The 19,104-nt window shown below is 42.2% G+C and overlaps 1 protein-coding gene across 2 annotated transcripts in view; it reads left to right on the top strand.

Annotated features, from left to right (window-relative positions):
- Nucleotides 1-19,104, top strand: part of LOC143299429 (nischarin-like) — a 46,807-nt gene that overhangs the window by 3,532 nt on the left and 24,171 nt on the right. For both annotated transcript variants that reach the window (XM_076612623.1, XM_076612624.1), the window contains exons 3-10: nucleotides 1,276-1,458; nucleotides 4,026-4,074; nucleotides 5,794-5,889; nucleotides 7,678-7,745; nucleotides 8,875-8,970; nucleotides 9,843-9,938; nucleotides 14,481-14,606; nucleotides 15,104-15,299. In XM_076612623.1, coding sequence (XP_076468738.1) covers nucleotides 1,276-1,458; nucleotides 4,026-4,074; nucleotides 5,794-5,889; nucleotides 7,678-7,745; nucleotides 8,875-8,970; nucleotides 9,843-9,938; nucleotides 14,481-14,606; nucleotides 15,104-15,299 — 910 coding nt within the window. The remainder of the gene's footprint in view (nucleotides 1-1,275; nucleotides 1,459-4,025; nucleotides 4,075-5,793; nucleotides 5,890-7,677; nucleotides 7,746-8,874; nucleotides 8,971-9,842; nucleotides 9,939-14,480; nucleotides 14,607-15,103; nucleotides 15,300-19,104) is intronic.

Below are 19,104 nucleotides of genomic sequence, written 5' to 3'. Positions count from 1 at the left end.
GATGTAGGAGAAGGAAAGTGTAACTGGTCTACACTGAAGCTGACCGCTCAGTTATCTAGTCGGATGGATGGATATTTTTGCCCTGATGACAGACATTCTTGAATCCTGTGGTCTATTCCAGCTGATGTTTCTGATGGTTTATTTAATCCTTTAATGTCCATAGATACAGTACACCAGCAGTGTACCAGTGTTTTTCAGTCCCATTGCCTCTGCACAAGCCGGTTCGTTCTCTATTGGTTTTTACCCTGGACCAACCCCCCTTCCTTCTTTTTTTTATATTTATTTCTTTTTAGAAAGCTTGATTAAACCCATTAAAAAGAGACAATTTCCGACTAGGATGGTGTTGTAGATTTTGACCATCCACCCTGGGGTCAAGTCCAACAAGGGTCGGTTTTAGGCTATTAGTACACACCTTCAGGAATTTGTCTGAGTGTCGGACACCGGAAACTGGACTGACAGGTCTTGAAAATGTTTGGAATGTTTTCAATCAAATCAGCACCTCTTCTAAACGATTTATTGCCGTATCAGTATGACAGCAGTCAGTGTATATCACCACAGTGCAACCAGTTGTGTGCTTTTATGGACTTGTGAACAGCATTGAAATTATTTCAAGCTAGCAGTGCAGTATGTCACCTATTCTGACAGAGTTTACTTTGGCACTATGACAGCGACTTTCTGTTCAAGGGAACTAACTCAATGATCATGTCGATGAAGAAAAAATTCAAGTTATTGCCTGGGAAGTACGTGCACTGTTTCTTGTTGTTGTTTTTTAAGCCTCAGAACTCATCTTACACTTTGTGCTGGAAGAGGGGAACAGGCAGGTCTTTCCATTTTTGACTGCTCAGCCTCTGGAAAGGTGGAAGTCAAGAGTACCAAGACTTCTTCATGGTCACACACCAGCACAAAGAGAATTGTCACCTGTGCACAGCAGCCTGGAACACAAATAGCAAAGTCATGTCCATATCAACTGATCAAGACAGTAAAATGCGGTTCTTTAAATTTTCAAATATAATGCTTAAGTTACACGATACCACTTTTAAAAATGTGTATTTGGTTTATTTCAGTTAAAGTGTGGTTGTGTATCCCCCAGGGTTAAATGGGTTAAAGTGTGGTTGTGTATCCCCAGGGTTAAATGGATTAAAGTGTGGTTGTGTATCCCTTGGGCTGAACTGGTTAAAGTGTTGTTGTGTATCCCCAGGGTTAAATGGGTTAAAGTGTGGTTGTGTATCCCTAGGGCTGAATGAGTTAAAGTGTGGTTGTTGTCTGCTGTACCAGCTGGTGGTGGGGTTCAAGCTGGACAAGACCCTGCTGCCCCCCAAGAAGCTGTTTGGTCACCACACACAGACCTTTGTGCGCAAGCGGCAGCATGACCTGCAGGTCTACCTGCAGACAGTGCTCCACTACCTGGCTCACCACCCCCCGCCCGCCCTCACCTTCTTCCTCCATTTCCACCTCTATGTGAGTATGACAGTGTGTGGGTGGGGTGGGGGTGTGTGGGGAGGGTGGGCACATGGCTCACCCCCTCCCATCCGCAACTCAGTCCCTCCACCACCTCTCTCCTCTTTCTTGACTTCTACCTCTTTGTGAGTAGAATGGTGTGTGTGTGTGTGTGTTGGGGGGAGGGTATGTGGCTCACACATGGCTCATCCTTCACCCCCACCCTTCCACCACCCACTCTCCTCTTTCTCATCTCAACTTCCACCACTTTGTGGATATACAGTAGTTTGTGTTGGGAGACGATGGTGGGAGTGTGTGGCTTACCTCTCCACCTTCACTATCCCCTCCACCCCCACCTTCTTCCTCAACTTCCACCTTTGTGTGAGCATTTCACGGTGTGTCTGTCTGTGTGTGGTGGTGGTGGTGGTGTGTGTCTGTGGGCAAGGAAGGTATGTTTGTGTGCGTGGGCAGGTGGACGGATGGGTGGGTGAGTGGGTGTGTGGCTCACCTCTCCCATCATCTCCCCTCCACCCCCCATGCCCCATTTTTTTCTCTTGACTTTTACCTCATTATGAGTATAAGTAGTGTGTGAGTGTGTGTGGTCAGGGAAGGGAAGTGTGTGGCTCATTACCTCTCCCCCACCATCCCCTTCACCCATGTTCATCTTCTTCCTCAACATCCCCAGGCTGTATATGAGTGTAAACTTTGTGTGGGGGTGTGAGGAGGGTGTGTATGGGTGTGAGTATATGATTGTGTGGGAGGGGAGGTGGGTGGTGATTGTGGTGATGGTGGAATGTGTGTGTGTATGTGTGCATATGTGTGTGTTTGTGTGTGTGTGTTTTTATGCCCTCATCTTCTTTCTCAACTTCCATATGTGTGTATGTATACTTGTGTATGTTAGTAACACTAAGTAACACACAGGGTTCGTACAGTCATGGAAGTCTGGAAAAGTATTGGAAACATAAGTGATTAGAGAACTATTTCAAGCACTGGAACAAGTCTTTGAAAAATAGGGTGTTTCCTTCAAGGGTTCGAAAAGTCTTGGGATTTTAGTTAAAAACAACTGTTGACCAGTTCGCAAGGTCATTGGATAATGACTGTAAGATCCAGTGACCTTGCTACAACAGTCCTCCAAGGAACTGTTGAGGGAGGTAGACGGTGGGAAAGACAGAAGAAAGAAAGAATCAGTAGACTGACAATATTGCAGAGTGGACAGGAAAACTGTTTTCAGACACCAAGGCTATGACACTTGACCAGCAGCCCTGGAGGAATCTGGTGAACTGTTCTGTGCAGCATCCCAAACACTCTTCACAGTGTTAAGGGAAGAAGTAGAACTGACTCTTGCTACAGTAATAACATTCAACAAAGAGCTTCATGTATTTGAAAATACAACAATACAAAATGTGATTAAAACCGAACATTGATACGGGGATATATCTGCCAATCTCTTTCACCAGTGGTGTAGCAGACGAATATTTAATTCAGTTTCAGTTTGGCATGGAACTTTTTCAGTCTGGTCGGGAAAAGTATAAGATTTTATTTGGTCACCTCTTTGGGAACCCTGAATTTTTGTAATGTAGTGTGTGCGTGTGTTGGTCTGTGTGTATGCATGCATATATACATGAGTGCGTTTTTGCATCCTTTTGCATGCACATTAGAAAAAACTGAGTCGTGAATACATGTGATGCAGCATGGGAACACCTGGCTAAAGTCTGAATTATCATTTTTTAGATTTGTACTTACAGGAAGTTTGATAATCACAGACTAACACACAAAAAACAGAACTGATCTATCTATCATAGTTTTTTTTCTATATTTTTTTCAAGGTTGGAGTTCCCAAAAAGAACAAATGGAGAAACTGGCTCTTGAAAAAAAACATACATTTGCCAGCTTGTAACTTTAGAAGAAGAATTATCTTGAACATGTATTTGGTGTCAAAAGATTTAGAATGAAGTAAACTATAAATTTCTATATATGAAAAAAGCACAGGAAATTTCATGTTATTTTTCTCTCTGTACTCAAATGAAGTCAAGAATGGCGAGTGGAGGAGTGATGTCATGCCACAAGAGAGCAGAGTCAACAGCCACAGTGAATGTTCAAATGAGAGACAAAGACTGCACTTTTGTATAAACAAAAAAGCATTTCTGGTAATGCTGATGAACCTTTTGAACTTCGGATTTAGATCCCAGATCAAAATAACGTTTACAAACTGCAGTACATGGCTGATGAAATATCAGAAAAGCCTGGAGTCAAATGCACTGAACATTGCAACTGTTGTGATGAATGTGTGCAGCAGTTTTTACAGCGCATGCACCTGAAAACATTTAAAATGCTACACTTTCAGGCAGTTTTGTGCTAAGATACTTATCACCAGCAAAGATAAGACTTCAAAGATGTGAAATTTATAAAAATTTTGATGTTCATTATTTTGGCCCCATTAGGGAGGTGTTTTTGTGTACAGCTAAGAATGGCTTGCTGCGACTTTAGCCGGGTTTTCGCATGCTGCATCAGATATTTATGGAGTGAATGTAATGGTGTCTATAGATAGCGATCTATATGTTGTTTGTTTGCTTTTTTTATTCTGGCAGGAAATCCATGGCATCACTCAAGCAATGGCTGAGGATTTGTACAATAGAGGTGAGGGACTTTGCCATGTTTTGGGTCGTATTGTATTGCATCGTTTTTTTGTGGCAGCAGATTTCTCTTGAGTGAAATTCACTGCTGTCCCCTGGGGAGAGCGCATTGCCACAATACAGTGCCACCCCCACCTCTTTTTTTTTTTTCTTTTTTCTGTCTGTAAGTGTGGACTTTTTCTCGAGAATTTTGCCAGGGACAAACATTTTGTTGCTCTGGATTCTTTAATGTGTGTGAAGTGCAAGCTGCACATGGGATGTTGGCTTATCATCTCATCCAAAAGACTAGCACCCAAAATGCTGCAAAAGGTTTTGTGGTCAGGGGGAATGACATCACTAGAACTCAGTTTTATATATGTGGGACTAAAACTCATGGACACCCACTTCCAAGTCAGGTGCAGTACCACTAGGCCACCGGTCCACAGACATGTAACAGTACAAAGTAGACAATAAGAAGGGCTTCAGGCAAGGACATGTTCTTTTCAAAATCAGGATTTCTGAATTACTTATATACCTGTCCAGACTGTCTGCCCTTCCCTTGCTTGGCAGAGTGACTGTAGTTACCATGACAACAGAAGAGAGGAGGGCATCAGTCTCTGTGTGACAATCATTCAAACATTTACATAAATTTCTTTACACAAATATTAGATGAAAGAAATATAGTAGTGATACTACTGCTCATAACAATGATGATGACAGATAAAGATGATCATGATAGTAATGATGATAATGATAATTTCTTTACACAAATGATAATGCTAATAATTTTGTTTACAGTACAAAATAATGATAATGATAAAAATGATATATTGATTGTATGCATTTCTTTACACAAATATGATAGTTATGATGATAATAATAATAACTGGTTTAACAGGAGCAGTACATATTTTTCTTGAACCCTGAAACTCCAGTATGGCTGATATAACATTGCGTTAAAGTCTGCTTGAGCAAACTCACTCAGCAAGGCTGAGGGACAACACTTCAGAGAGCGGTTGAGGCAACCGCGGCCAAGAACTCCGGTCATGTTGGTTTTCCACGGCCAGCAGTTTGGGAATGCCAGCGTTGCTAATGCCTCTTTGCAGGATGTTCGAACTTGTGCGTGCTGATGATTCGGGGTAGGTCTGACTTCCCTCTTCACCAGTGTCAACAGCCTGCATGTCTCACTTAGCACGTGGCTGCCGATGCACTTGGAGTGGACATGTCTGAGTCACCATTTTCCCATGGTCTGCGCCAGTTTTGTAAACTCACGCCAAAGGACGGCGATTGGAGGGCAGGTGGCAGTTCGCGGCTGCAGTTGTTCCCCTTACTGTCAGTGGTCTTCCATTTTGGGATGTGTGTGTCATCAGCAGAGCATGAGGACTGGCAGCTCGGTAGCCCTGAAGACGGCCTTTGGCAGTTGGAATTTCTGCCTTGACGACCACTGCAGTGAACACAATGCACCTGACTACCTCCATGTCAACAACTGAACGTCTGTAAAGAAAAGAAAACACTCTTAAGACCATCAGACTGCTGTCAGGACCAACATGATCTTGCCAACAGGTCATTAAACTTCACTTCACATCTTGAATATTTGTGCCAGTTTTTTAAAAACAATATCAGTTTGACACAAGTCATAAAGTCCCAGGAGATGATTAATGACATGTATTTCAGGGGAGAAGATTACCGTTCTCCAGGAGAGGTGATGAAATGTTGTTCAGGGGAGATAATTCCTGTTGTTCAGGGGAGATGATCCTGCAGAGCAAGGAAGTGTACCAGGTAACGCCTCTGCAGCTCTACTCCTTGACAGAACGTCTGAAACTGCCGGAGCCCACCTGTGGTATGTGTGTGTGTGCCTCTGTGTGTGTGTGTGTGCCTCCGTGTGTGTGTGTGTGTGTGTGCCTGTGTCTGTGTGTGTGTGTGTTTGATGATGCAACCATTCTGCCAAAAATTAACTCATTCTACCCCAGGTACGAGCTAACTGGTATCATGATTACTTCCCCTGTAATACTCATACCAAAACACTGTTCTAGTTTCGTTTATTCTTGCTTGGTACTGTTGGCTATCTGAACTGAGCCATTTACGGATTCTGGAAGTATGAAAATGAAGCTTTGTTTGACCAGTTGAATCAAGAATTCTCCATTGATTTTTGCTGTTTTAGTGAAGAACTCTACATTTTACTGCAGTGGTCTAATGCAGTGCTGGTCCAGGGGAGTTGTAGCAGGTATGTAGCTGTGGGGCAGAATGAGTTAAAACCTTTCCAAAGGAGTATTATTGTACTGTATTGTGTTTTATTGAGTTGTATTACTTATTGTCACAACAGATTCAAGCTGCTCTCCCCAGGGAGAGTACATTGCCACAATGCAGCACCACACTTTTCTTTTTTTTAATTTTCTTTTGATAACATTATCTGATTGAGAAAGGATAGTACTTCATTCCACACACAACCCCCTGAGTAAGAAAGACAACACTTGAAAAGGTCAGTCCTTGTAAGTGGTACCATAGTATGATGACAAGACGCTGAGTGTTCATGGCAAATTTGTTCTGCAGTGAGGTGGGTAGTAAAACCAGTCTTGAGTTCAAACATGAACAAAGCCCTGATGTATTCAGCTTTTGGCCTGAGTGGAAAATGTCAAGTGCTATTTAATCAGATCCAATCAATGACGAGGATTTGAAAAGATTCAGTTGTATTGCTCGTCTGTGCAGTCTTAACCCCTTTAACTGCCTGGTCCATTAAACTAACAGAGCTCTTGGAGCTGTCTGTGATGCCTATCTCTGTTAAGATTAATGGAGGTATTTCATCATGATTGTGCCAGTTTTAGAAGGGAGAGAACCTTTGAGTGATGTCGATATGTTCAGGAAAGGTTCATAAAAGTGATTTGCTTCCCTTTGTCAACTCACTGAGTCATACAGTTCTTGCAAAATTGTTTTTTCATTAGAGAATTGAATCCTGTCTTCTTCAAAACTGCAGCACTATGATGGTCTTGGACTCGCAATCCATTCAAACATTTGAGGAGATTATGAATGATGTGGACAGTGATAAAGAAAACTTGTACAATGATTCAGAAGATAATTCTGATAATTCTTATGAAGAAGAGACCGAGGCTTATTTTTCCTTTTTTTTTTTTTTTTTTTTTTTTTTTTTTTTGTATGTTGAGTGTCATGAGTTTTATGGAAATATTCACAAAAAATTACAAACATGCAATAACTTGAATAAATACTCAACAAATCAAAAAGCGAGTCCTTTGTTTTATTTCCTTGTGAAAGTAGAACGTACTGTGCATCAGTCGGTGTAATTTCAAGCATAAATTACCACAAATAGAAAAGCTACAATAGTTTTAGTGTACATAGTACTGACACAGGGTTTTTTCCTCATCATGTGGAATTCTACTGACCTCAGAAAGGGTCACCAGTCAGAGGGTTAACCGAGGTTTGTTAATGTCCTCACTTGCTGAGTCCCCCAGCATAAAAGCATAGTTGGTGTGTGTGTGTGTGTGTGTGTGTGTGTTTTATGAGACTTGTGTCTGTGTGTTTGTGTGTTTCACTGTGTTGTGAGAGAGATGGAGGAGAGATAGAGAATGTATGTGTGTGTGAAAGTATCAAATTCAGCCATTGTTTCTGCGCACAGACAGTGGAGACATGAAGAAGGACCTTGGCCACATTCTGGACTTCATCACCAGAGCCAAACATCTGCAGGTTGTGTCTCTTTCCCTCTGTCTGTCTGTCTGTCCATAATAATAATGAAAATGATAATGGTAATAATGATAATAATCAAAATGATAATGACATAACTACTACTTATAATAATTGTGTGTTCAGTGGCTGTGACTCCCACGTTCACAAGCATGTACAAGTTTTTTACATGTATGACTGTTTTTTCCCCGCCATGTAGGCAGCCATACTCCATTTTCAGGTGTAATGATAACAGTACATCTATATATAGCGCTTCAAAATCCATGAAAGCTCAGTGTGTGGTTGTGACTTTACCTGTATCTGATTTTCTTTACCAGTTATTGTTGTGTGTTTTTTGTTTAGTTTGTTTTTTCAGGTTTTGTGTGATCAGTTTTCTTACCTTCCAGCCCCAGCAAGGGCCTGTATGGTCAGCTGGGCTGTGAGCATTGAAAGGTCAAGGTCATGAGTGCACCAGTGATGTGTGTGTTTTCAGGGACCTGACCTCACTTGAGATTGTTGGAATGATCTCTTTCAGAAGCTTGTGACTGACTCAGGACTCAGAGCCTTTTGATGATAAAGGAAGAGTTCAGTATGAATAATGCCTGTTATTATGATGGTAGATAGGACTAAAATAGAATGACTTTATTTGATAATGATGATAATGATATGGATACTTATATATTGCCTATCCTTGGTCAGAGACCAAGCTCTAAGCACTTTACAAATATGGAGTCATTTGCACAACAGGCTGCCTACCTGGGTAGAGCCGACTGACAGCAGCCATTGGGTGCTCATCATTCGTTTCCTGTGTCTTTCAGTCGAGTTTCAGTCATGCACACATCCACTCATTCAGACATGTAGCATTTTAAGTGTATGACTGTTTCACGTATTTACCCTGCCATGTAGGCAGCCATACTCCATTTTCGAGGGTGTACATGCTGGGTATGTCCTTGTTTCCATAACCCACTGAATGCTGACATTAGTAGTAGTAGTGGTAGTATTGTTGCTTTTGTTGTTGTTATCATCTTTATTATTATCATTATTGTTGTCATCATCATCATTATTATTGTTATTGTTGTTGTCGTTCTTGTTGTTGTTGTTGTTATGAACATCATGATGATGATGATGATGATGATGATGACGACCTGTGCAGATCTGTGGCAGTGAGGAAGCAGTGGGCCGTAGCAACATCCACATGAACCAGCTCAAGTTTGACCTCAGTCTCTTCAAGTCCCTGCAGTCTTTGGAAGTCAGTCATCAATTACTTTTTTCTTAGTTCTCATTCTTCTGCTTCTTCTTCTTCTTCATCTTCTTCTTCTTCTTTAACTGGAACTAACTTGAGTACCTCAATCTCTTCAAATTTCTGCAGCCTTTTGAAGTCGGTTGTTACTTTTCTCTTTGTTCTGATTCTTCTTCTTATTCTTCTCCTTCTCCTTCATCTTCTTCTTCTTCTTTATAAACACCTTTAACTGGAACCAACTTAAGTACCTCAGTCTCTTCAAGTCCCTGCAGTCTTTGGAAGTCAGTAATCACTTTTCTCTTAGTTCTCATTCTTCTGATTCTTCTTCTTCTTCATCATCTTCTTCTTCTTCTTTAATTGGAACCAACTCATGTACCTCAATCTCTTCAAATTTCTGCAGCCTTTTGAAGTCAGTTGTCACTTACTTTTCTCTTTGTTCTGATTCTTCTTCTTCTCTTTCTTCTTCTTCTTCTTCTTCTACTTTTTAAACACCTTTAACTGGAACCAACTCATGTACCTCAGTCTCTTTTCTGCAGTCTTTGGTAGTCAGTGGTAAGATGTTTTTCTCTGCTTCTTCTTCTTCTCCTTTTTCTTTCCTTTTTTCTTCTTCTCTTCTTCCAGGACTGTCGGATGTGTGTGTGTGTGTGCGCGCGCGCGCGCGCGCGATATATCTGTACATGTGAGAGAGAAAGCGTGAGAGAGCATGCTTGCATTTGTGTGAGAAATGTGTTTGCCTTTATTTTTGTATTCTTTTAACGAATGGCCTCTTTTCAATACACTGATGTAACATTGTACATCCCAATGTCATTTTCTTTGAATTCAGCCTTTTCTCGTAACATTCATTTGATCTCTGGATGAAATCAAAATGACATCTGTTTCAGATTCTGTCGTGCAGTTTCCAGATGCTTCAGGGACTTGAGACCATCAAACAGACTCTTGTGTCCTTCAATGTGTACCGCACAGCTCACACCATCAAGGTTTGTGCTCTCTCCTGCTTGTGTCAGAAGATTTTGTATTTGCCTCCACCTCCTCAGTTTCTGTTTATTATGGAGTTTGATACATACAGAAGAAATAGGCAGGGTTTGTAGGCCCGCTTTCGAGGGGCACCTTTCGATGCTTGCAGAACGAGAAGTAGGTCATATGACGTCATGCGCAGCCCACCACTGTAGTGTAACTAGCTTTTCTGGGTTTGCACTGCCTTTGTTTGGACAACCTTTCAGCAGAGTTTATAGATAGATCAGTTTGAATACGTAATGGCAGAGATGTGACAAGAAACATGCTCAAAGTAAACATTGAAGACTAGACCAAATAAGATAAGATAAGATAAGAATAACTTTATTGTCTCCAACTGGATAAATTTGGTCAGGTGCATTATCACAACATAGACAAGTAAACAACATGGGGACCATAACTGTAAAAGCCAACAACAGCCCCTACAAATATTACGAAGATACAAATGTAAAAAAAATATCACATACATCGTTTCATACATATATCCACACACTGCAGGTAATAACTAGTATTCTTAATGTAAAAACTGAAAGAATTAAGAAACATTATTTGAATATAATTATAAACATAGCCTACTATACTGCACATTGATTATAATAGACAGATAAGATAAGAATAAAGATGAATTGAGGAAAACCACTACCAGATAATCAGCACACACCCGCACCCCCCCGCCCCCCCCCACACACACACACACGCGCGCGCGGATAACTTGATTAAACAAGAGTAATAAACATATGTTCTCAAATAAAAGCATTTCACATATTCGCTTTTAAAAACATTGCAATTAATTATTACATCATAATTATTAAACAGAAATATATTTAGAATATGGACGTTAGCATTAGACATATTCCATTGTACATTCATCCTGCATATTGCACATTATTCTTCCTACATAATGCACATTCATTATAACCAATTGTCACGTTTTAAGCTCAGTAAACACACACACACACACACACACACACACACACACACACACACACACACACACCACAACTAGAACAAGGTACAGCCTATCATGCACGGACTTTCACACGTCTCACATGAGAGTGCGCGCGCGCGCACACACACACACACACACACACACACACACAGTTCTCAAGAATTTAAAAGGTGGATTGAACGTGGAATAAAAGTCTTCAGAGCTCTGGATTTCAACTTAAAAGTTCTGTACCGTCGTCCTGATGGCAACAGCTCATAATACTTTGCTAAAATATGGGTGTCGTCAGTTGCTGTCTGCCTGCTTTTTTTAACTACTCGACTTTCATACAGCTCTTGCATACTAGCTTGTTTCACTCCCACAATTTTACTGCATACACTCATGACATCGTTCAAAACACACTTACTCCTCACTCCCAAACTTCCATACCAGCACATAAATGAAACTGTGAGCACGGACTCGATACAACATCGATAATAACTTTGAAGAATATTTGAATTTATACCAACATTTCTAAGCTTCTGTAAACAAAAAATTCTAGATTGACATTTCTTATGAATGGAATCAACATTTCTGTCAAAAGTCAGCTTATTGTCTAAGATGGTCCCTAAATATCTATATTCATTGACCCTCTCCACTGTTTGACCATCAATAACAAGGTTAGCTACAGGCAAGGGGTCTTTCCGAAAATCTATTAACATTTCTTTTGTTTTCAATACATTGAGATCCAGATAGTTTTTCTCACACCAGGAACAGAACTTTTTAATTTCACTGAAATAAATAGCATCAGAGTTGGTCAGATCTTCAATTGCTGAATCATCAGAATATTTTATGACAGGAGTTTCCTCCGTGCCTCTGCAGTCATTTGTGTACAGTGTAAAAAGAACAGGGGATAGCACTGTACCTTGGGGTGCACCAGTAGAAGTAGATTTTAGAGAAGAGTGGGCAGAATGAAAGCGGACGGACTGAGTTCTATTGAGAAGAAAACTTACTATCCAAAAGTAAGCTTCGGATCAACATCCATGCCTAGCAGTTTGAGGGCAAGGAGATGAGGTTGTATTGTGTTAAAAGCAGAAGAGAAGTCAACAAAAAGGATACGCACAAAAGATCCTGTGTTATTCAAATGAAGGAAAGCATTATGAAGGAGAGTTAGGATAGCATCGTCAGTACTTCTGTGTGCTTTATAAGCAAACTGAAGAGAGTCAAGCTGCTGTTCAGTGAAAGAAATAGTGGGTGTAATTATGAAACCAAATTTCAGTAATCTGTATATTTGTGTATATCTGTATAGCTGTTTCTACTTGGTGCCATTCAGATTATCTTTTTTATTTTTCAGTTATTTTATTTCTTTGTTTTTTTATGTTGGCCACGTGCTGTTGCCAAAAAGAAAATATCTGTACCATAGTAAAGACAATAAAGTATGTTTATTTGTATTTGTGTATTAAGTGTCTTGTAAACTTGCGAAAGTAGTCACTGAAAATGTTCAAAATCTTTTTGTTAGAACAGCAATTTCCATGACGAAATTTTAGCCTTTCGGTGGCGTGGAAAAAAAGAGGAAATGGAGACGCGCATGCACCACACAGTTCTCATTAAAAATAATGGGGGAACCTCCACGAAAAGCAGATGAGAGTGGGTCTGCAAACCCTCCCTGTTGTCAAATGTGCAATGCTGGGAACAGAAACATATACACAATTCACCACTCCCAAATATAAGAACACAAATGGACAACACAGGTTTTCCATATATCCGTGTTGTTTAATTTCATTTCCCAAGGAAGCACCGTGACAGAATCAGTTAATTGTTGGACTTTTGGAGCCAGTTGCATTGCTCAGACGGAAGAGCCTAGTATGGTCATAACCCGCTACTAACTGTGTGTAGCATGGAACTGACCAATGGCGTAGTTCGGTCAACGTAGGCATTTAGTCACGCGTAACTGTCAAAAAGTTAGAACCAAGCAATGCAACTGGCACCTGGTGAGGTGTTCATCAGTTGCCAGAGTTGCAGGCCCTGTTTCAGCATGGCGCTGTGTCCTCAGGAAAGGCACTTTTCTCTGATTTTCCTCACTCCACCCAGGTGTGAATGGGTACCTGACTTTGGCTTGGGGAAGGTTAAGCAGCAGATGGAGAGGATCGTGCCCCGACTCCCAATGCCAAGCCCTAGTCACTGCCCCTGTGGCTGTGAAAGGCTGTGGGATCTTTGACTTGTAACCTTTTTATTCATGAGTATTTGGGATGTGTACAAAACAAAATACAATGCAATACAACACCGTACGGTGCAATACAATACAATGTAATGCAGTGCAATGCAATGCAATGCAATGCAACATAATGAAATGTGATACGATACAGTATAATACAACACAGTGCAATACAGTTTTATACAACAGAATACCATGGGGTTTTCTGATGTGTACACAATACAACACAGTGGAAGGTAACTCAGTGCAACTCAACAGAAGACAACAACACAACACAATGTGTAGTTGTGGGATGTGTTGTGTGTCATGAGCAGGTGGTGTTACAACATGATGTGTAGTTGTGGGGTGTTTTTTGATTGATTGATATGGATATTTATACAGCGCCTATCCCCGATTTGAGACCAATCTCTAAGCGCTTCACAAACACGGGGCCATTTGCACAACAGGCTGCGTTCCTGGGTAGAGCTGACTGATGGTTACCCCTGGGCACTCATCAATCGTTTCCTGTGTCATTCAATCAGATTTCAGGCATGCACACATACACACTCAGACAGACATGTAACATTTTACATGTATGACCGTTTCGTTTTTATGTACCCAGCCATGTAGGCAGCCATACTCCGTTTTCAGGGGTGTGCATGCTGGGTATGTTCTTGTTTCCATAACCCACCGAATGCTGACATGGATTTCAGCATCTTTAATGTGCGTATTTGATCTTATGCATGCATATAAACACGAAGGGGATTCAGGCATTAGCAGGTCTGCACATATGTTGAAAGTGGGAGATCGGAAAATTCTCCACCATTTACCCACCAGGCGCCGTCACTGAGATTTGAACCCAGGACCCTCAGATTGATAGTCCAACACTTTAACCATTTGGCTATTGCACCCATCGTGTGCTGTGTGTCATCAGGAGGTGGTATTACAACAAAATGTGTAGTTGTGGGGTGTGTCATGTGTCATCTGGAGGTGGTATTACAACAAAATGTGTAGTTGTGGGGTGTGCTATATGTCCGTAGAAGGTGGTGTTACAACATAATGTGTAGTTTTGGGGTGTGTTGTGTGTTGTCAGGAGGTGGTGTTACAACATAATGTGTAGTTGTGGGGTGTGTTGTGTGTTTTAGAAGGTGGTGTTACAAATCAGTGTGTCGTGGGGTGTGTTGTGTGTCATCAGGAGGTGGTGTTACAACATAATGTGTAGTTGTGGGGTGTGTTGTTTGTCATCAGGAGATGGTGTGACAATATGATGTGCAGAAGTGGCGTGTGTTGTGTGTCATTATGGTGTTAAAACATAACGTGAAGTTGGGGGTGTGTTGTGTGTCGTCAGGAGGTGCTGTTACAAGACAATGTGTAGTTGTATGTCATTAGGAGGTGGTGTTACAAGACACGCCAAGGTGGAAGGGAGAGGATGGCACTCCCCTTGTGGCAGGCTGGGATCACGTCACACATGTTGACTTCAGTCACAACTTCATTGAGGACATAGACAACAGTGTGGTGAGTGAGTGTGCATGTGTGTGTGTGTGTGTGTGTGCTGTGAATAATGTAGATTTCTCTGTGCTCTTAAGCTCCCATTGGGTGCTCATCATTCATTTCCTGTGTCATTCAATCAGGTTTCACACACACATGCACAGTCATACAGACATGTAATATTTTAAGTTTGACAGTTTTGTTCAATTATCCCACTGTTTAGGCAGCTATACTCTGTTTTCGGGGGGTGCATGCTGGGTATGTTCTTGTTTTCATAACCATCTGAATGCTGACAGGGATTACAGGATCTTTAACGTGCGTATTTGATTCTCTGCATGTGTAAACACACAAAGGGGGTTCAGACTCTTGTACTGTAATAGGTCTGCACATATGTTGACTTGGGAGATAGGGGAAAAAATCTCAACCCTTTACCCACCAGGCTCTGTTACGGAGATTTGAGTCCAGGACCCTCTGATTGAAAGTCCAAGGCTTTAACCACTCAGCCGTTGGGCCCATCTTTGCAGGCGATCCTATGGCGGGCAGAGCACGTGAACCTGTCGCACAACAGGTTGACACAGGTGCAGCACCTGCAGTGGCTGAGTCACATGACCCACCTGGACCTGTCCCACAACCGTTTGGCCGACCTCCAGGCCCTGCACACCAAGCTGGGCAACCTCAAGTGTCTGCTGCTGTCAGGCAACCTGCTGGACTCACTGACAGGTGTGTGTGTGGGGGGAGGTGGGGGGTGGTAGTGGCAACCTCAAGTGACTGCTGCTGTCTGGCAACCTGCTGGACTCACTGACAGGTGTGTGTGTGGGGGGGGGGGGCTGGTAGTGGCAACCTCAAGTGTATGCAGCAGCCTGCTGCTGTCTGGGAACCTGCAGGATTCCATGCAAAAAGGGTGTCTTTCTTTTTTTTCTTAATGTTTCCCAGAATCTGTGACATTTTGTTCTCTGATGATGGGGGGCGATGTCGATGCTGCTGTAGTGGTCCACATAGGTTTGGGATCACTTGACAAGGCTGTGGTCTCTCATTATGTATCGCAGCATCAACCAGGCTGGCAGATACAGACACCTGCAGTGTTGGTCAGGAAATATGAGCAACACTCCAAAAGATACATCTGTGAAGTGGATGACTTGTGACAGTGTGGTCCCTGTCTTTCCATTTGATAATGATAATAATAATGATGATGATAATAATAATGATAAAATGATAATGATAATAATGGATACTTATATAGCACAGTATCCAGAGATCTGCTTCAGGTGCATTTGAGCCCACAACACACTCAGCTCTTAGTAAGAGCTGGTCATGGGCCGAGAAAAATTCATCTCCAGTGGGGATCGAACATGAGTCCTCCCTGTGGCCAGTCCATGACACTAACCACTTCACCATGGTGGGTGTAGGAATGGGGGATTTTTGGTTGGTTGGTTTTGTTTTTTGGGTTCAATGAGTTAGTTTGGGACAAACGATATTTCCTGCTTTCTCATTCTGTCTTCCAGTGAGAGGTGGAAAGTAGCCATCATTTTCAGTTTCTCAAGGAGTGGTCACAAATCCATATACGCTACACCACATCTGCTAGGCACATGTCTGACCAGCAGCATAACCCAATGCGCTTGTCAGACCTTGAGTGCATGCTTATATATTTGTGTACCTATCAGAGTGCATTTCTTTTTGCATAATTTTGCCAGAGGACAACACTCTTGTTGCCATGGATTCTTTTTCCATGTGCCAAGTGTGTGCTGCACATGGGACCTGAGTTTATCATCACATCCAAAAGACTAGACGCTCAGTTTGATTTTCTAGTCAAACTTGAGAGAAAGGGCGAGAGCGGGATTCGAACCCACAACCTCACAGATAATTTTTCTATCATTTTTTTGTTGTGAAATCTGCATTCTCATCACTGTCATCACCTGTCTCATCAACATACAGCCTTTTGTCTGATGCCGTTCAAGCCTTTCTAACACTGCTAAAATGTTGGCTTTATCGCTTAGTTTGTCTCCTGTGTGACGGGGAAGAAACTGGGTCAGATGCATTTGACACACTCTGAACGCGGTCATGAATGAGTTATCTGGAAAATTCTTCCGCTCATGAGCACAGCAACAAGCTCTACATTCTCTGGTTGCATTCAGGAGTAGGAAAGTACAGATATTATAATGGAAATGAGGTGCCACTCCAGAAATTCAAAACTTTCGAAACCCCCTGTCAGGCTCCTTTGTCAGAAGAGATTTAATGGAAGAGAGCTTCAAGTGAGGTGTTTTGATACAGTGGCTGCTTGGTCTGAAGAGAGTTAGTTAATCAAAGAGAGCATTGAGTAAGATATTTTGACACAGCGGCTGTTTGGTCTGAAGAGAGTTAATCGAAGAGAGCATTGAGTGAAGTGTTTTGATACAGCGGCTGTTTGGTCTGAAGAGAGTTAATCGAAGAGAGCATTGAGTGAAGTGTTTTGATACAGCGGCTGTTTGGTCTGAAGACAGTTAATCGAAGAGAGCATTGAGTGAAGTGTTTTGATACAGCGGCTGCTTGGTCTGACACGGCTGTGCCGCTTAACTTCCAGCAGAGCTATTTAGTTTCAGAGTTCAGTGAGCGGTCAGGAGCACGGCTGCTGACCTAGATTCTACTGGGATGGGAGGGGGGGGGGGAGGGGAGCGCGCGCCGCGCTCTTTGTGCCTATGTTTCCAGCAGAGAAAGGTGTATTGTTTAAGTGATTTTCATTTAATCATATTCGTGCACACCGGTTTTTGTTTGCTGTCATTTTTGTGTACATGATTCCAGTGAATGTGAACTTTAAGTGTGTTGTGTGATTTACCAGACACTGTCCGAGTGTTTGTGTTACATCCAGTTATTTGACCTAAGTGTGTGTGTGTGAGTGCCGACAAAAATGGAATCTGGTGCGGTAGTGGCAGCATTGCTGACTGGGCAACACACCTTCAGTGAACACTTGAGATGTTTGGATAATATGTGTCGTGTGTGTGGTGAGCGGGTTCTCAGAAGAGATAAAGATAAGGGGTTGAATGCAAGACTTTGTGCCAAGTATTCTTCTGAACTGTTTCGTTTTTTCGGTCTAGATGTTTCGAATGATGAAGAGGGCAAACATCCCACATGCATTTGTATCAAGTGCTACAAAAAAATGAACAAGGGGGGGAGGCAACACACGCAGTCGTCAATTCACTCAAAAGAAAGTATTAGGGATGCAGTCACAAGATGACAAACTGCGTGTCATCATGCAAGAGCACATGACTATTGTCTCCCCCATGCGTCAGCAAGTCGTACCCCAAGCAGGAGAATCACGGCACAAATCAAAAAGTAAAGAATAAAGAAATTTTCAGCCCTGTTCTTTTCTCCACCCTGAATCCCTCCCTCCCGCACACACACATTGTAAGGAAAAAACAAGAAAAGAAAAAAAATGTTTGAGTGTAGTCAGTGTCACACTTCAACTGAGTGGATTACCAACTACAAACAAGGAGTTCATACGGATTTATAAGTTCAGGTAGGAATGGATTTTATTATTCAGAACTTACAAATGCATGTCAGTACGTTACATTGTGATCGTTTACTAAAAGCATGGTATCGTCAAGGTGTATCTTTTAGACTGACCAAATGCATGTCGCAAGCAAAGGCACACATACTGACACGCAAAACATCTAGTCGGCGAAAATCTCTCCCCCCCCTCTCTGTGTGCGTCTCTCTCTCTCTCTCTCTCTCTCTCTCTCTGCGTCTGTCTCTCTCCCTCTCTCTCTGTGCCTCTCCCCTTTCTCTCTCCGTACACGTTCCTCTGTTTCTCAGTATGTCTGTCCCTGCATATATATGTCTGCCTGTCCGTCTCTCTTCCCGTGATGTTGAGAGAAGTGTGAAACTTAAGTGGCTGGCAGCAGTTCTCAGTGGAGCTGATCGTTAAATACTGATACTAATTCCGGGGCGGTCTGCCACCTCTAGGTAATGTATCGGCTATATTTTCCTTCCAGTTGTATCGTGGAGACATGCATGTATATCATGATACAAGTTTTATCTCCAAGTAAAACGATGTACACACACAACACGGAGTTGAAATTGAACTACGTTCCGTGTGTGTTCCTCAGTTCGAACAGAATGTTCGTGTGCTCGCTAAGTTTTGGACCGCTTGTACACTGCCTGTAGGAAATTAAACCTGCTCATGTTTGGTATCGTTAAATTTGTCAGAAAATCACACATCCATTCACACCCATAGCGCCCTTCTTGTTGCATTCTGACATAGAGTATTATTTTTTAAAAGCACATAACCCTGTTTCTGACAGTTTATCAGCAGCAGCGAAGCTGTTCACAGCTGTACACACTGCCCGTGTAACATGCGCTCCGCAAAGAATAGCGCGAAGTTAGTGGTGCGCCAGAGCGCTGCCCCATATACTGCCTGCCTGTCTGTCCAGGCTATCACCTTTCCAACGTTTCGCGCTCGCTCGCTGTTCATCCCTCTCCCCTCCGCTTCGCGCCAAAACTAAAAGGGCTGCCTTGTGCCGCCGTGCTGAAGACAGTTAATCGAAGAGAGCAT

This window comes from Babylonia areolata, chromosome 25 (genome assembly GCF_041734735.1).
Source record: "Babylonia areolata isolate BAREFJ2019XMU chromosome 25, ASM4173473v1, whole genome shotgun sequence".
Taxonomy (NCBI): Eukaryota; Metazoa; Mollusca; class Gastropoda; order Neogastropoda; family Buccinidae; genus Babylonia; species Babylonia areolata.
The sequence above is the reverse complement of the archived record's forward strand: the minus strand, read 5'-3'. Positions and strand labels throughout refer to the sequence as shown.